Raw genomic sequence first — 18,012 nt, 5'->3', positions numbered from 1 at the left:
TTCTTTTTTTTTTTTTTTTTTTACTGGGGATTGAATTCGGGACCTTAGGCTTATGAAGCAGGAGGAGGAACCACTGAGCTAAATGCCTTGCCCTGATCTGTTTACTTTTAATGGGTGATGTTCAGTTATTCTGTAGTGCAGAGCTGGGGATATTTTTGATAGTGGGGAAAGTTTGAGGTTAAGGAAAAGGTAATTTCCCTAGAGCAAACTATGACACTGCAATCATTTAAAGAAATAGCTAAATGATTCTTCCACTGTAAAATTGCCACACTGCTTATATCTACTCAAAAAAGAAAGGAGGAGAAGCATCTGGTTAGTCACCACTCTACCAGTGTCAAGCAAGAGACACGGGATGTGGACTGTAGCTCTGCCTCTAAAATGTGCAGTTCAGTCTTGTCAAGTCGGGCAACCCTTCCCTTGGGCCCCTGAGCTGGTTGCTAAACTGAAGTCATTATGAGACTGGCTTGCAACTCAGATGCAAACTTAATAAATAGCCATGAATTGAAAAAGAAGAGGTTGAAGGTCCATTTAGGGAACAGTGTTTTAGTTGTTGACGTCATGTCACATGGCAGGGAGGGCAAACCAATAGTCGGTATTCCTTCAGGGTAAAGAAAAACTGCTACAACAAAAAAGGAGTAATGCATTTTAAAAGGTTAGTTTCTGGCACAGAACACTTATAACTTGATTCGAGCTGTTTAAAACAAAATTTGTATGATTTAAAAGAACATTTTAAAGATTATTTTAGGATGTAATGTGAATGATGTAAAAAGAGCCAAAATACAAAATTCTGCCTATAGTCATCATGGTCTCAAAAAATGTGGGAATTAGCATATCAGAGGTCTCAGTATAATCCTGTCAAAATTTACAAAAGAGTCCAACAATATCAATCAAAGGGAAATAAAGTAACTCCAAAGGCTAAATACGTGCACAGGAATCTTCAGCTCCTAATTCCTCTCTAAGTGTGCGCACTGTACTTTCTATAACGGGTCAGGGACTAGTTACGTCGATTCCATGATTCTAGTATTTCACATCTATCCAACTCATTGTTCACCTTACTGCTAAAAATATTTTCTGAGACAGAAATCTGAAATAATTTTGGCCTGCTAAAATCTCGTACATTCGTGTGTCCTAGAGGGTAGCCCAGTTTATGAGCCCATGGCTCTCTTCTCTTTTTCAGCTTTTGCTCTCTTAACGCGGGACTGTTAGGAGACACTGTGCTCCTGCTTATGACACACTCTTTCCTATCTGGAGCATAGCAACACACTTCCACTTAACACGCGTGACAAACTACTGTTCGTTCATTTAAATGCTCTATCCTTGCAGAATCCTTATTTTTCCCCCTATTAGGCATTTCCAAACATTTATAATTTAGTAAAGATCGGATTCAATATTCAATTGTTTATGTAATTGAATATATGTGCTAGACTTTTGTTCCATGAGGAGAAGAACAAAGTTTTATCATATTCACTCAACATGTTGTAGCACCCAATGCCTGTCTCTCCAAAAACAAACAAACACTTGGGAAATACTTTTTGAACAAATTAATTCTTTCAGAAGTCATAGTAATTATTTGTAAGCTTTTCAACCAGATATTAGCTATTTCAAATGGTGAATTATTTAATTTTCGTGTTTTTTTAAACTTCTTACTAGCCCTATATGTCTAAATAGCACAGCATAATTACAATTAAGCAATAGAAAAGTTATCCATTTAACATATACTTATACATCTTTCTTATATGCTCTAGCATCGTAATTCAAGTTGTGGAATTCACAGCTAATATACAATAGATAAACATTACTGACATAACTGAAGTTCACTGTTGTGTTGTAATTTATTTCTTTTCAATCAAGAAATTATCTTTAGTGTAATGTCCACAGTAGTTAGCTAGCATCCCAGATGGGGGTCTCCATGAAACAAGATGAGAAATTTTCACATCAAGAATTAGGTAGCATCAATACCAAGTTACATTAAAGATTACATTGGAAATATCCAAATACCTATTTTATTTATAATTTTGTACTTGTATATGCTTATAGTACATGCACTCCTGTGTGGACTCGGTGTGTGTACTTACACATCCTTTCATTTTTTCATCCCTTTCCCTGCACTCCTCCACCTCACCTGATCCCTTCCTATTTGGGAAAGCTGTGCCTCTCTACTTCCTACTATCTTTATATGTCGCTTTATCATAAAAGAGAAACCATGGGATATTTAACCTTGTGTGTCTGATTTATTTCACTTGATAGACTGAGTCGCTTAATGACAAGAAAAATACACCGTATATATTTAGTACAGACACAGTTGTTTTTCAAATATATTTGAAATACGCACATTGTGATTTGAAATACTCAGTACACATTTTGATAAATGGTTGATTAAATCTGAGAGGGTGGTACCTGTGGATACAAGACACTGACCGCAGATCTAACATTTCTTACACTCTTTCTGGTTATCAGCAGCCCTCAGCTTCCTCTTCCCAGAGAAGAGAAGGTGGTGCCACAAATAATGAATGCAATTCTTTTATGTTGTTTGTCTCAAGAATTAAGCAGTGCTGTCCATTTCATCATGTTTATGTCAATTAGTCACGTGCAGAGCATCCCTGAGCAGAAAGGATAATTTATCAACTGGAACACAATCCTTAATTAGGACATAAAAAACATTTCTGGAGCTACCTGCTCCCTGAAAAAATCTTTATATTTATACAGATGAATCTTTATATTTTCCCTTTGAAAAAGCATCACTCCAATGAAAAAAGTATGTTTGATTACACATGCACACATAATCAAATGCATATACCTACATATGTACGTGTTTATGTAAGTGCCTCGTATATATGCTATATATATCTATATATCTACATATATGACATACAGATATATATATCTGCCAACTGGTGGAGCTGAATCAATGAATCTCTAAGAATCTTTTTAAGTTCATGCCCATCTTTATCTTGGACTTTCCCAACTGTCAAATATCCCAACATAGGGAACTGAGAGAGAAAACATGTTAATCAGTATCAGTCCCATTAGCAGAAATGCTAAGAAAAAGACCTATCAAGGGTTCAAAGTTCCAAATGTTGTAAAATTCAGTGGCTATGGTGCTCAGTTGTAGAGCGGGACATTGGAAAACTATGGTATTATCAGTCAAATATGAAGAGCAGGCAGGCTCATTCATCAGTGGTGTCCTCACTCTTTCTATCAGCGTCTCAATACACACAGCCAATTAGCAAAGGGCACACATGGACTGGGAAGAAAATAAAATTGCAGCAATGATGAATACATTTTTCCTCACTTTTTCAGTGGATGCGCTTTTAAGTAAAATGTCACAAGGTGCATCACATAAATTTTAAAGCTCTATAAACAAACTATCTTTATTCCCTTCAAGGTCTGAGTTACTTCTAAATAATAAATATGGTCCTAAGGAAATCACAAGTCATTGAGAACACTAAGGCGCCATTTAGTTTATTACTACCAGAAAATTAAAGCTTTGGAGAAAGTAAAAATTATAAAAAGGCTTCAACAGCAATGCACCCTAGTGGCCTGACTGAGGTAGAGTGTGCTTTCCTAAATGTTTAATTTTTTCCTATGAGACACTGAATAGAATAAAGTTCCCCTGTGCTTAATTAAATCATATCACATTCTTAGAGTTGCAGAATATAATTATATGCATGTGAGAATTTGACTGAAAAAGCATGGTTAAATTTCTTACATACCCCCTGAGATCATCAACAGACATTTAATATAGATTATAATCAGACTTTCTAGTTCTCCAGTGCTCTGCCCCTCACTCCCTCTTGTTAGTTCTATTTTAGGGCAATGATTTGGTGCCATCTAGTGAAGCAGTAGACTCATCTTTCTGTTAACACTACCACTTGGGCCTTCATATCTAACAGAAGTATCTGTAGCAGGAGAAAAAGGGTCACAGTGATGAGATTGGGATTATTCTCTTTACTATACTTACACCAGATTAGTTCTTTTTTAAAGGAAAATAAACTTTCACTGTACTTACAGTCTTCTTTGTACATTTAATATCTTTGAATCCCTAATGTGTGTTAGCACTTTTCTAGGTATGCATAGATGAATGGCAAACAGGAGAAGACCTCCCAAGACTGTGAAGAAGCTTATATTGTAGCAGGGATAGAAAGCATATAACCACAGTACTGCTTGACCCGCACTGTGGCAAAACATTTTTTATATATTTGTTCCAAGTTGTGCAAGGACTATAGGAACCCTGAGGCATTTATGTTGGCAACGTAAGGAAAAGAGATATGCAAAAAACTACTTTCAAAAATATGTATTGCAGACATAACATTAAACCCAAGTTCTTCTGCATTCAAAGGTAGATTCCTTCCCCCATAAGATGTCATGTATGAGATACATACAATAACAATTCCTTAGATACTTCTGTAATTTTTGTTTAGTGAACAGAATCACCATGGATCTGATTAAAAAAGAAGCCAAAAAGTCAATCTTGATTCTCCCTGAATGCCACTCACCATGTGCAAATTCCCATCTTTTGCCCCTCTCCTCGGGGTCTCACAACTACTTTCCTCCTGCATCTCCTTTTTTTCCACTACCCAAATGCACCGCAGTGCCTCATCATATTTTAATCGCGTTACTCCAGTAGCAGTCTTCTCTGAAGTTCCCAGTATGCATTCATCCTATCCTTTGCCATTGATGCCTTTCAGTTCTTCAGTCCTTCGTGTTTTTATCTTCCCAGACACTGAGCATTCCTTCCTTTTTCATTCCTTTCCTGTTTACGCTTTTCTTCACCACTTCACAACTTTTCATTTTACACACAAGACATGAACTATTGTGAAGAGCTCTCCCTGGTTGTTCCCCCTCAGATCCCTGCTCCACTCCTTCTTGACACGTAGCCCACTGATATATGTTACAGAAAATATTCATTTGTCTTTTTACTTAATCTTTACATTCTTCTATAGATGCATTATCCTTGCACTGACAGGTCATGGACTATCTCTGTCTTGTTCTAATTGAATCCTTAGACACTATCACAATGCACCAGGATCACAGTAGGCAAAATTAGCATCTGCCCAATGTTTAAGAAAAAATCTTATTCTTAGAATAAAAAGATTTCAGTTACTTGAAAGGGATCAATGTATGACAAATGCAGAACATTATTATATCTTTCATAAAGCCAAAAGCTTCTGGGGAAAAGGATAAAATCCAGCATTTTTCCCCTTTTGTTTTTGTTACCATCTGTTCTTCCCTCAGTGGTGATGCAGTAATTCATTCCAAAACACCTGACATTTTTCTTTACTTAGCATTTGATGCAAAGGAATCTTAGTGAGATTAGATATTAACAGAAAAGTCAAACTGAAGTATACCTGGAGTGGAAAGAAGTGAGATTTAACTCAGAAATGTGATTGGATGAGGTTACAAGAACACATTCTCAAATCAAATTAAGGAGAACTTCAAATAAGCCATTGGAAGCCATTTATGAAAGACAATCCTCCTCGCTCAAAAAGTCCTATTCGTGATTTAGAGTGGAGTTTCTCTGGTAGCAGTGCATGTGGCAATCCATTCCTCTGAAACCCTTAAGCCCTCTTATAGCAATTAAACACACTTTGGAGTAGTTGATAAACTTCACCATAAATTTATTTATCATCAAATGTACTTTTTAATGTCATACATTATTAGATGTAACTGAATTATAAACCCTTTAAGGTTATAATACCTGTATTTCTAGAGGTATGCATTAATTTCCAAATTATTTTGGATTTTATGACATGATTGTCCATTCACTTTTTTTTTTTATTGAGTTTATTGGTACATTTAGGGATACTGTACAGTTACATTCATTGTTGGGATCATGTACCTTTACATGGCAAGTCTTGATTCTCATTTTTTTTTAAATAGCCTTCTCTTTAAAGATGTTCATAAGTTTTATTCCAGAAAAAGAGTTGAATCGTTTTAAAATAACTAAAAGGAAAAATGAAAAATGTTATTATTAAATATGTGTTATTTAAATGCATTCATACTGTTTCTCATTCATTTTTCAAAGGCATTCTGGAAACTTATTCTAGTATTCTATCTTACACCTACTCTCTCTCTCTCTCAGCAATATAATTATGAAGACAAGACGTGCAGATAAAAGTTTAGATAACATGAATGATTTTATAGTATTCCATATGTATGGTAGGGACAAACTTATTTTAAGTAGTTTAGTAGACTTTCACAAGCATATCGTTTTTCTACTCTTTGAATTCTCCTATAACTTTCAAGAAAAAAGAAATAACATTCTGTCCATAAACATGTCCAGTACACCATTTAAATAATTTATATGAGCATGACCTGAGCATTCAAATCCAGAAGTTGTTAATCTAGGGCATTATAATGTACATTTGTATATGAAACAGATAAACAAAAGAGAGGACAGATGGTTTTTACGCTTTGCTGAGCCGAAAGACTGATCTTCCTACTGTATCCCAAATGATATATTCTCCTCAGTTACTGATTAGTAAACACGATTGGAATGGCTCATAAAGAATTAATGCATAAAAGTCATCAGAGAACTAAAATGGTAACTTTCTCACTGATCTATTCAGTATATTTTCTGAATATACAAAACTTACACATGCAATATAGCATAAGTGCTACTATTTTCATGAATCTCACTGCAGAAAGAAGAGCATAGCAGGAGAAATCAATGAAGCAAAACTCCCAACTTCCTTCTTTGCCATCCACCTTTGCAGTAATATTTGTCTTCTGAGCCTTTTGGAAAATTATCTTTTTTCGTCAGGCTTCCTTTGTCCTCCTAGAAAGTGAGACTAAAATGAGAAAGATAATGATTTATTTAAACAAAACCTAACTTGGGGAAACTGAGAAATAGAAATGACTGTTATTTTAATTTTATTTTTATTATTTTCTGTGCAGCATTAGAATTTAGAATAATTCTGTTTACATGAAACTAAGGTCCATAGAATTATAACTGGAAAAATCACCTAATTTTCTAAATCCCTAAAATTTTAAATTTACAAATATTATTTGAGAAGATGAATCTTACCTTAGGAAATCATTGTTTGGAAAGGAAGCTTCTACTTCGGAGGATACAACATTGAGAGGTCTTTTTGTGTTTATTTTTTACCTGCAATAGAAGTATGCAATGATGATGGTGATGGTGATGATGATGGAGACCACATTGATGATTTTTTAAATATTGTTTAATCACAACTAAAAATATTTTTATCCTCATCATCATATAAAAATGCATTGATTCACTATCTGTTCAGTGTGTTACCTGTTAAAATGATAAAGTATCAGGCTTCAGAACGTCCCTTTTATGGAAGAGGAAGCTCTACTCCAGAGAACAAGTGTGTTGTCTGATATTACATGATGATTTAATGATGGTGTCTAAATTAAAAACCAGATTTGCTGCCTCTTGCTTTATCTTTCTAACCTGTTTAAAACATGCTCCATACAGAACATTTGGTGGGAAATTAATGGAAATACAAACACGTACACACAGATGCACACACAAAAGTATGAAAGACAGAGGCATAATTATTCACGGTTATTATTGTAAATTAAGGTGCCATTCTTGTAACATCAGCACAATAGTAAATGAACATATGGTTCCCTGTGCTTATCTCCTTACTTCTTTTTCCCATGAAAGAAGCTTCTATAGCCCTTATCTTGGGTTAGACTCTTCAGCCCAACTCCAATCCAAATTCTGACTCATCGCTCTCTTCATTTGAGTCTCGTGATCACCAATTGATTGTATCTTACTAAACATTTCAGTAGTGCAGTAGTATCTTGATTCATGAATGCTTCTGTTCTTGAACAATTCAATTCGTGAAAAGAAGCGTTCAACAGAATTTTGCTTCCTTTCATGAGCTGCATATCTGATGACGAACATGACCTGAGCCATCTTCCCCAGAATCCTAGACCTAAGTTTGTGAACCGATGTACCACTGTACACCGCAGGTCCATTCCCCATCTTTATGAAAACATATTATTTTTTAAAATTTCTTAACTGTGCACATTTTTTCCTATCTTGGGCTCCTTTTCCGGTTCCTATAAATCTATGATTCACACAGACCTCTGTGGTAGCTGCCATTGTCTTCTCTATGCCCTCTCTGGAAAGTAATATGTACCCTGTCTGTCGCTGTGTCAAAACTGTATCTAAAATGCCCCTGCGCCATGTATTTCTATATGACCTGCACCTTGTATGTATAATAGTCAGGGACAACTTACAATGACCTGCACTGGATTCTTGATTTGTCCTCTTTGAAGCCGTTTCTCTCCCCATCTTCTCATCTAAGTGACACTACAACCAGACCGACGGGACGATCTACACACCTGGATGTGATACTAGATTACTTTCTAACTGGGATTTGTAATTCTCCTTTTTCCTTTCTATCCTCACATCTAAACATAAACTAGTCCCGTGAACGTGATCCTTCAAAGCACACCCCCAACTCACTCTCTTTTCTCCACTCACATTACTTCCTCCATCTCTCTCGCCTGGACCAGGGTGATAACCATTTGATGGGACTTTATGCCTATATTCTATCCCCTCTATAATTAATTTTTTTAGAGTGTAGCACTTTTAAAAGGAAGTTCACATTCTGTCATTCTCCCTTCCTCCTTTTATAGTTCTTCTGTAATTTTACCATACATAGGGTAAAATCCAAATGTTCACTGAATTTACAAACTTCATGTTCTGCACTATTCATCTCTTCAAATCTTCTTCATCGTCTTAGGGTCTTTCCAAAGACACTGATGATAGCTAATATTTCTTAAATATTTAACTGTGTACTAAATACCATTGAAAAACTTAGCATGTTATTTAGTTTGCTCAATACTATTTTGGGATACATTTTGTTACTGTTACTTTCCATGAAACATTGAGAGGTTTGGAAAGTGTTCCCGGTTTTTAGAGAGCAAGGGAAGCAATCAGGATCCAAATCCAGGCAATCAGACCCCTTAATACATCCCCTCTACCACTTTAAGATAAATGCTTTCTTCCCGTAGCCAGTCTGGTAAATGGCTTAATCCACTACTGTAAATGCTTGACCAGCTAAACAAACTAAGTGCCTAAATATTCTTCCCTTCAACTTATGAGTCCATGCCTGACTCTTACACAATTAAATTTAGATTAAATATTATACTCCCCAAGGGGTGGGTGTTCCTCATCCTCCCCCTATCTCCAGTACTCTCTATTTAAATATCTGCATACATTTGTTCTTATCTAACAAGTTTAGCTTTTTACTGGTGTATTTGTTCTCTTTTCTCACAAGAATGTAAGCTTCCTTAGGACAAAGGTATCATGTCTTGCTTTTCACTAACTTTAGTATCTGAAACAGTTATCGGATCTCAAATCTTAGCTGGATGACAGAATAAATGAGTGAATGAAACACTTTTATTTGAATGTCACATCCAAAAGTCCTTCTCTTAGCCACCTAAGTATTCACTTTCTAAAGTAGAATAGACTCTTGTACGCATTAGTTATACATGTCAAATTAGGTAAATAGCAACAGCCAACCATCCCACCAAGGCCACACGATGGGAGGATATGCAAAGCACTTTGTCCGCTACTTACTGAAAAGTAAATGGAATTTCTATACCTAATTATCATAGATCTCTTTGGGACTTTAAGCACTTTTATTGCTATGGAGTCCAAAATTTTAACATACTTTACCATTTCAGATTATAAAGCTGAGAGATTCAGTGACGATGAAGATATTTTCAATTTCTCCATACTTAGAGTATTACCTTTTCACTTCAAATTTGCTTCTTATGTTAGCACTGCTCACAGGATGTGATTCCAATATGAAAAGCTGCTGTAGACTGAAGTCAAATACAGGAAGGCAAGAGGACAAAGCCCACCACTGCCAATGTGTGTCACTGGGAAGATAGGACGTAGCTAAAGGGTAGTAGAAATGGAAGAAAGTGATGGAGAATTAAACATTGCAGAAAAATGCTAGGCATAAAGTATGTAAATGTTCGTAAGATCCTCCTTGGCTGAAAACTAGGTATGAAACATTTGCATTTGGAGCCAGACCTCACACACTTGCCCATTTTGAGAATGATTTGGGTTTGATAGTAACCAAAGTTTAAGTTAGAAGCATTAATTGGATTTACTAGAGTATAGGGATAAGTTTCTTTCATCCAGATGGGATAATTACTGGTGAAACACATACACAAAAGCAAATCCGGGAGACCTCAGGAAATATTAACTCTATTCAACTTGTCCTTTCTAAATCCTCACATTCATTTTTTTCATGGAAAACACAAAATCTACATGAAGGTAACTGAAAAGTGTCATAATTTGCAATATTGCTTTTTTTAAGGTTGCAAGATTTTTAAAAAAGAGGGATTGACATGTCAATTCTAAAACAGAGCTGAAAGCTTTTAAAACACAGTTTTCATCTAATCCCTATAGGACTGAATCATATTTAAATGCAGACTATTCACAGCTTACACTGCTGTAGGCTATTTTCATCTCCCATTTCTACCTATTTCCTAGCCTGCAAGGAAACATGGTACATAAAACATGGAAATGATTTTTCAACAGGCAATGTATCAATATGATTTTTTAACTTTTTAAATTTAATGACTATGAAGATTTTGCAGTTATTTTACCTTTTTAAACTACAATTTAAATACTGTACACACATGGCCAGAAAATTGCTTGCTTAGAATGAAAAAAGGTTTGGAATGAAAAGCAACAGCCTCCTTCAGCTCTGTTCCTATAAGGGAACTACATGTAACCAATTAATTTTAGGGCCTTAAATTTTAAAATATATATTTCTAGGAATAAGTTTATTTTTCTACTCTTTTCATTTATCAGATTTAGACCTTGCTTTCTGACTTCCTGGTTGGCAAGATGAAAATTTAGATACCTTCTCCAACATTGCTTTCTTTCATGTCTCCTCTTGTATGCTTTTATAACTATTCATAGTTTGATCTATATACCTGTATAAATTTTGCAAATTCAAGTCTTATGTCTGTCTCTCTTTTTTAATTATAGGAGAAATCCCTCTGAACCATGTATTTTTAAATATGAAGAAGACTACATTCCTAGCTTTTTTATCTGTTCTCATAATTCAAAACTCTCTAACAATGGGAACTGTCTTCTGTGTAATTATCACATTTTTTCTCAGTAATCATAGTGCAGGTGAAATATCTGTCAAGTGTCTTATAATTAGTTTATAGACTGATTCCACTAACAGAAAAATGAGTGAAGACCTTATTATGATAATGTTTATATTGTTCCTTGGGAGCTACGTGATGGATCCAAATACAATCCCTTCCTCTCTACGTCTCCTACCGTAATATCTCTGCATTCAAAGGAATATTATTAGAATTAAATTTGAAGGAAAATATTTTGTATACCTCACTATTACCTCAAGCAGTCTTAGTCTCTCTATACACCAGTGCTATTTATCTTCCTTTGAAAAAAATACTGGATCCATTTACCGGTACATAAAATATGAAATATAGAAAATGTTCACTTTAATGGTACATATTGTGTAACGTTTTATTGTGTCATTTCTTTATGATGAAAACTTTCAAACTTCTTTCTTTGGCTTTTCATTTTGTGGTACATTGTTGTTACTTCTAGTCTCCTGACTGGAAATACCAGAATGTCTCTCTCCTGACTGTAACACAGTAGCTATTGGTCAGCCTTTCCCAACACTCTCTCCCTTTTCTCCTCCGCTTCGGATACGCACCTTTGTTATCTCAACTTTTATGTAGTCAACTTTTTTGGATTCACATATGAGTGACATTTCACTGTATTATCTTTCTTTACCTGATGTATTTCTCATAACATTGATTTCTAGTTCTGTCTATGTGTTCTATCGCCAGTGACAAGATTATATTATTTTCTATAGCTGAATAACAGGCCATTGAGTATACATCCCACATTTTCTTTATCCATTCACCCGATGATGGACTTAAGATTGTTTTCAACTCTTGACTATTCTGAATGGCAATGAAATGAACACGCTAGTTCAGATTTCTTGTCAACATATCGGTTTCATTTCTTTTGGAAATAGGTATACCTAGTGGTGAGATGGCTAGATCGTATGGATCATGTGTTAATTGCACTATTAATTTTTAGACTTTTCTACCATGACTACACTTATTCACATTCCTACACACATGTTGTTCAGACTCCCTTCTGGGAGCTAATCATGGATTCTGAAACAAATGTTCTCAAGTCCTGCTGCACACTTGTTATTGTGGGATAGAAGTTTGCTACTTCCTTGACCCCGAGTCTTCTGTTGTCTTGGTTTACTCGCTTATTTGCTGCAGTATGTCTTCAAATAACTTCTGAAGAAGGAGATCATTTTAGACAAACTTAGAAAGTTTTCCTGTTGGAAAATAGCCTAATACTATCATTTTCTTTATAAACATAAAGGCACTGATTGTTGCCTTCTTGCATTGAGGATGGGTAACGATAAGCTCAATTTCAGTCTAATCTTTTTTTCATTTGTTTGTATGTAACAAGCTCTTATTCTTTCCCCGTAGAATTCTAATTTCAATTTATTACTGATCTTCTAACATTTTGAAGTAATTTTGTAAAGAAATTTTTAAAAATATTTTATGTCCTAATCTGAATATCCAGGTTTTACAACTAAGGAAAATCTCTATATAATGTCTTTGAAATTTGTCTCTATTCTCTCTCTTTCTATTCTGAAAACCTCGTTCTTTAGAAGTCAAAACATCTAGGTTGATCATATCTGCCTTCATACATTTTACTTTATTTTTCTCTCTCTCTCTCTCTCTCATTGAGTTTATTGGTACATTTCAGGTATACACATTCATCATTGGGATCTTGAACCTTTACATGACAGGTCTTGGTTCTCATTTTTCCCTTTACCTTATTTTCATTTTAAATTTTTAGTTTAAAAATCTTTCAATCTTCCAACTGATTTTTTTAAATGTTGTTATATTTTTAATTGTCAGTACCTCTTTTGTGCTTTCCTTTCACAGTCCACAGTCCACAGCATAAAAATATCTCTGAAGAAACTAGGGGTCATTTTTTTAGACTTTCTGAATTCTTTCTCTTATTGGAACCCTGTTTTGTCTAAATTTTTGTCTTGATCACCTTCATTTTAACTTTTTGAAACTCTCTGGACCCTCATGTCATTGGGAACTGTGTGTTTAGTAGGACTAGACATTTTTTTTTTTTTGCATGGTTAGAAAGCACAAAGTCTATGTTATTGTTCCCAACCTTCAGTACCTACATCAGTCACCCTAAATCTTTTTTAAGGAATTATCACAAATATTTTTTTTAACATAAATGAAACGATGTAGATGCAATTGGTTGTTCCTAAAGCCCTTATCAATCCCAACACCCTTTATGCCTGTTTTACTGAGTCTTTTATTTTTATTTTTATTTTTTGGTACTGGGGATCAAACTTGGGACCTTTTACTTGCAAGGTAGGCGGCGGAACCACTGAGCTAAATCCCCAGCCTGTTTTATTGAGTCTTTACTTTTCTTCAAGATAGAGCCTCTCCCTCCTCTGATGTCCCCTCCTCGTCCGAGATACAGGTGCAATTTATGTTATCCTACGTTTTAAGGACTAATATCCTTCATCTCTGCCCCCTAGAAATTTGTTAAAACTTCTCCAATTTCTTTTGCTTTGGGTTTTCAGGTTTTTGTTTTTGTTTTTGTTTTTGTTTTCATTTTTTATTCTTTTACTATCACTTTAATGAGAAATGGGAAAGAAAGGAGATAAAAACACATATTATTCCATAATTTTAAACCAGAATTACTTTCTTATGCTTAAGAAAAATATCACAAATTTTGCTTTGTGATATTTTAGGAGAGAAGATAGATATTCCTTTATCTTTATTTCAATCCACTTAACACTTGGATTTTTCATGCTCTTATCGTCTGTTTATTCATTTATTTATTTATTTTGGGTTTTTTTTTTTTTTTTAAGACAGGGTCTCACTGTATAGTTGAGACTGACCTGGAACTCACTCTGTAGCCCGGGCTGGTCTCAAACTCACAGCAATACTCCTGCCTCAGCCTCACTAGTGCTGTGAATAGAGGCATGCGCCACCACGCCCGTCTGTCATCTGTTTATTTAGAATATTTATGTAGAACATCATTAATGATCATATTCCTTTCACTTATTGTATATTCAGATCATATACTTATCTTTATCCATTTGGAATACATTAATATTTTCTAGCTCAAAGTGATACTTCAATCATTTTTTTCATCTGTTTGTAGCAAATTGAACTGATGAAATATTCCAAATAGGTTGCAATGTCTTGCTATTGAACTATGAATAATACCCTAAAGTCTTCCTCCTTGGTTTATCGGGTTTGAAGAAATTATCAAGTAACTTGCTCTATAATGATGTCATCATATTTGGTTTCATTCACAAAAGAGAGTGAGTGTATTCAATTCAGACTTCTTAAAATGCTTGATAACTTTGTAGTTATTGCCAAAAGAATAGTGGAAAATATATTATCATTCATCATCTTCCTAACTGCACAGCTCAGTTTCCCACCAATTGCAAATTATTCTTATGTGGACACATATAGAGAAAAATCATGTAGGTTCCAATTTAGTTTATTCTTCTTTCATTCAAACACATAGAGGCCAGCAGGAATTAACTAGAAATTTGTCAGTTTTAAAAATAAAGAGAGGAAGATACAAGAAAAAGAATAAATAATACCCCAAATTTTTTAAGTATAAAAAGAGAAAAATGAACAGCAAAGAGTATTTCAGTGTTTTGATCACAGGAAAACATTTATAAGAAGTCAGATTACACTTTACAGTGAGCATAATAGATCACTTTTAAACTGTACTATTCAGAAATATCACAAAAATACTTAGGTTTCTGTTTGGTTTGTGTTTTGGGATTTGAAAAGTCCAACCTATTCCTAAGATCTCATTTGCAGCTAAGATGATAGAACACAATTTTTCAAGCAAGTCCCCAATCTTTCACTGTACATTGCTTTTTCATACTTTCGACTGCATAGGACTTTTGTGGCTTAGGGCTTCAGATTTCAGATTCTTGTTCCTTGCATATTCCTGGATGCTCTGCCAGGCCCCGTTCCCATGCATTTACCCCTCAGAACTCTACTTCTTTTAGGTGGACTATGACTTAGTATTTTACTGTTATATTCTATAAGGATACTTTTCACAAACATAAGTTGACAGTCAGCTTATAGAGTTCTTTCTGACTTGTATAATTTATACATGGTTGCAAAGTATTGGGAAGGGAGACTGTTTCTAGAGATCAGGTACATAGGTTAATGGGAAATTTGTTTATTATTTTTGCTTTTTTAAGATAAAACAGCTGTTAAACGGATATAATAATGATGACTTTCTCATTTATTTCTTTATAGATTATAAAAATTATTTTCCTATTTTGATTTAGAACACTGAAAAATGAACTACTCGTGGTTGAATAATTATTATTATCAGCATCTGATATGAATGATCACTCATTCAAAATATATAATGTTAATTCCATGTATTTTTTTCTGTTTTATGATCCCTTTCTATGTTCTTGGTATGAGTATGTGTGTCGGAGCCATAGGCTTTCTTCATGTAACATGTTTGTGTTTCTGTAATTTCAGCATGTGGCAAATTGATGAAAATCACAGGCCCCATTACAATCAAGACATCTGGAACTCGATTTGGTGCTTGGATGACAGATCCTTTAGCATCTGAAAAAAATAACAGAGTATGTTTCTTCCACAAATGTCTTTGCTTAAAATTGTGTTTTATTTACTCTTTTTCTCTACTGGTCAGGTCATTTTCTGTGAGGATATTTGTTTTAATTTGAATGGTGTTACACTGTTTGCAAATATTTTTGTTTGATAGTAATAACTCATCTAAAGATATAAATCAAACTCATTTAGTAAAATGAACCATTCTATAATTCACCAATAGAGTAAGTCTATTTCTTTTTATTTTATTCGTGTTTTATGCTTAGAAAGTGCTAATTATAAGCACACATTTCCTGGATATTGTTTATAAAATATTCTGAAAAAAGAAAAATCACTAAATAAGTAAAAACTCAATGGCTGAGAAATTCATAAATAAACTAACATATACCTGGAGTCCAGGAATGTTTTAAGAAGCAATGACACTAACACTTAGGAGAGAGCATTTTTGGAAGTTAGTGATGCCCACATTGTGTAGATCAAATTGGAAATGTACCATACATACATTTATTTTCTTGTTTTAATTCATTAATTTTATTGGCGTATTTAAGGTACACAGTACGACATTCATCATTGGGAATTTGTACCTGTACATGATGAATCTTGGTTCTTATTTGATCCCCATTTCCCTTCCCTCCCTTCAACCCCTCCAAACCTCCACATATACACATTTATGTTCTAGGACAGTAGTCATTACATGTTAAAACTATCAAGGGCTTCATCCAAAAAAGATTTGTTATGAAACTAGTTGGTTTCAGTACAAGGTAGTTTTACCTACAGGCTCATCAAACGAACAAATATTACTAGACTATTCTGTGATAGTCATGAAGTAGAAGTTGAATATATGAAATTAGGCCATACATTTTTCTCCAAGCAAGGGATAGAATAAAAATGATTTGTATATATTTTTGTAGTTATCAACTGATCACATCAATCCATCAAGTGTTGTGATTTGCATTGACATATGTTAGATTCACTCAGTGATATGCACTAAATACACAAATGTAAAGAAATTTTTAAAAAATAAAAAGCAAAAATCAGATCATTGTCAAAGCTGTAAATTAGATGTTTATTTTCCACAGAGACCATACAAATATTTTCACAAAAGTCTACAATTTTACCACTTTGCAGCAGGTTAGCAATAAGATAATTTGCTTTGACAGCCAGAGAAACATAACAATAGTACATTTTATCTTTCACTGTCCTTATTTTGGAATTCTCAAAGAAATTCAAAATTTATTTAATCTATTTGTTTTTTTCTTGTTCTCAGGTCTGGTACATGGACAGTTACACTAACAATAAAATTGTTCGTGAATACAAGTCAATTGCAGACTTTGTCAGTGGGGCTGAATCAAGGACATATAACCTCCCTTTCAAGTGGGCTGGAACTAACCATGTGGTCTACAATGGCTCACTGTATTTTAACAAATATCAGAGCAACATCATCATCAAATACAGTTTTGATATGGGGAGAGTGCTTGCCCAGCGAAGCCTGGAGTATGCTGGTTTTCACAATGTTTATCCGTACACATGGGGCGGATTCTCTGACATCGACTTAATGGCTGATGAAATCGGACTGTGGGCTGTGTATGCAACGAACCAGAATGCAGGCAATATTGTCATCAGCCAGCTTAACCAAGATACTTTGGAGGTGCTGAAGAGCTGGAGCACTGGCTACCCCAAGAGAAGTGCAGGGGAATCTTTCATGATCTGTGGGACACTCTATGTCACCAACTCCCACTTAACTGGAGCCAAGGTGTATTATTCCTATTCCACCAAAACCTCCACCTATGAGTACACAGATATTCCCTTCCATAACCAATACTTTCACATATCCATGCTTGACTACAATGCAAGAGATAGAGCTCTTTATGCCTGGAACAATGGCCACCAGGTCCTTTTCAATGTCACTCTTTTCCACATCATTAAGACTGAGGATGACACATAGACAAAAGTGATTTATTTTTATTTATTCAAACACTTCCATTTATGATAAAAATCTATAGGACCCTTTCTTTCTGTTTTTCTGTTGTTGTTATTATTATGACTTTTCATCATTTCTCCAAAACAAAGCATTTTTAAGTAGTAAATTCTGTGTTTCCAAAAAACAGCTGAGTTTAAATTAATGAGTTGGAAACACATCTTAACTTCTAAATTTACAAGAACCATCATGTCCTTGTCATGAAAAGCACTAAAAAGAGTTTAAGTGGCTAAAGTCATAGTTTTTGCAAAAGATTAATGATCTGCCTTATATTAGAGTCAGAGACTAATGGTGGCTTAATTGCATGAATGTCTTTTCTTTAAAAAACTATGTCAATTTTTAATGTCTTTTGCTCCACATCA

The 18,012-nt window shown here is 34.5% G+C and overlaps 1 protein-coding gene across 2 annotated transcripts in view; it reads left to right on the top strand.

Moving 5' to 3' along the window:
• Olfm3 (olfactomedin 3) overlaps nt 1-17,685 on the top strand; it is a 191,601-nt gene extending 173,916 nt beyond the window's left edge. For both annotated transcript variants that reach the window (XM_010639091.2, XM_010639090.3), the window contains exons 5-6: nt 15,580-15,686; nt 16,940-17,685. In XM_010639091.2, the coding sequence (XP_010637393.1) occupies nt 15,580-15,686; nt 16,940-17,617 (785 nt within the window). In that variant the 3' untranslated portion in view covers nt 17,618-17,685. The remainder of the gene's footprint in view (nt 1-15,579; nt 15,687-16,939) is intronic.
• The last annotated feature ends 327 nt before the right edge of the window (nt 17,686-18,012 follow it).

The sequence above is a fragment of the Fukomys damarensis genome, unplaced genomic scaffold, assembly GCF_012274545.1.
Source record: "Fukomys damarensis isolate Sample0158 unplaced genomic scaffold, DMR_v1.0_HiC HiC_scaffold_33, whole genome shotgun sequence".
Classification (NCBI taxonomy): domain Eukaryota; kingdom Metazoa; phylum Chordata; class Mammalia; order Rodentia; family Bathyergidae; genus Fukomys; species Fukomys damarensis.
The sequence above is the reverse complement of the archived record's forward strand: the minus strand, read 5'-3'. Positions and strand labels throughout refer to the sequence as shown.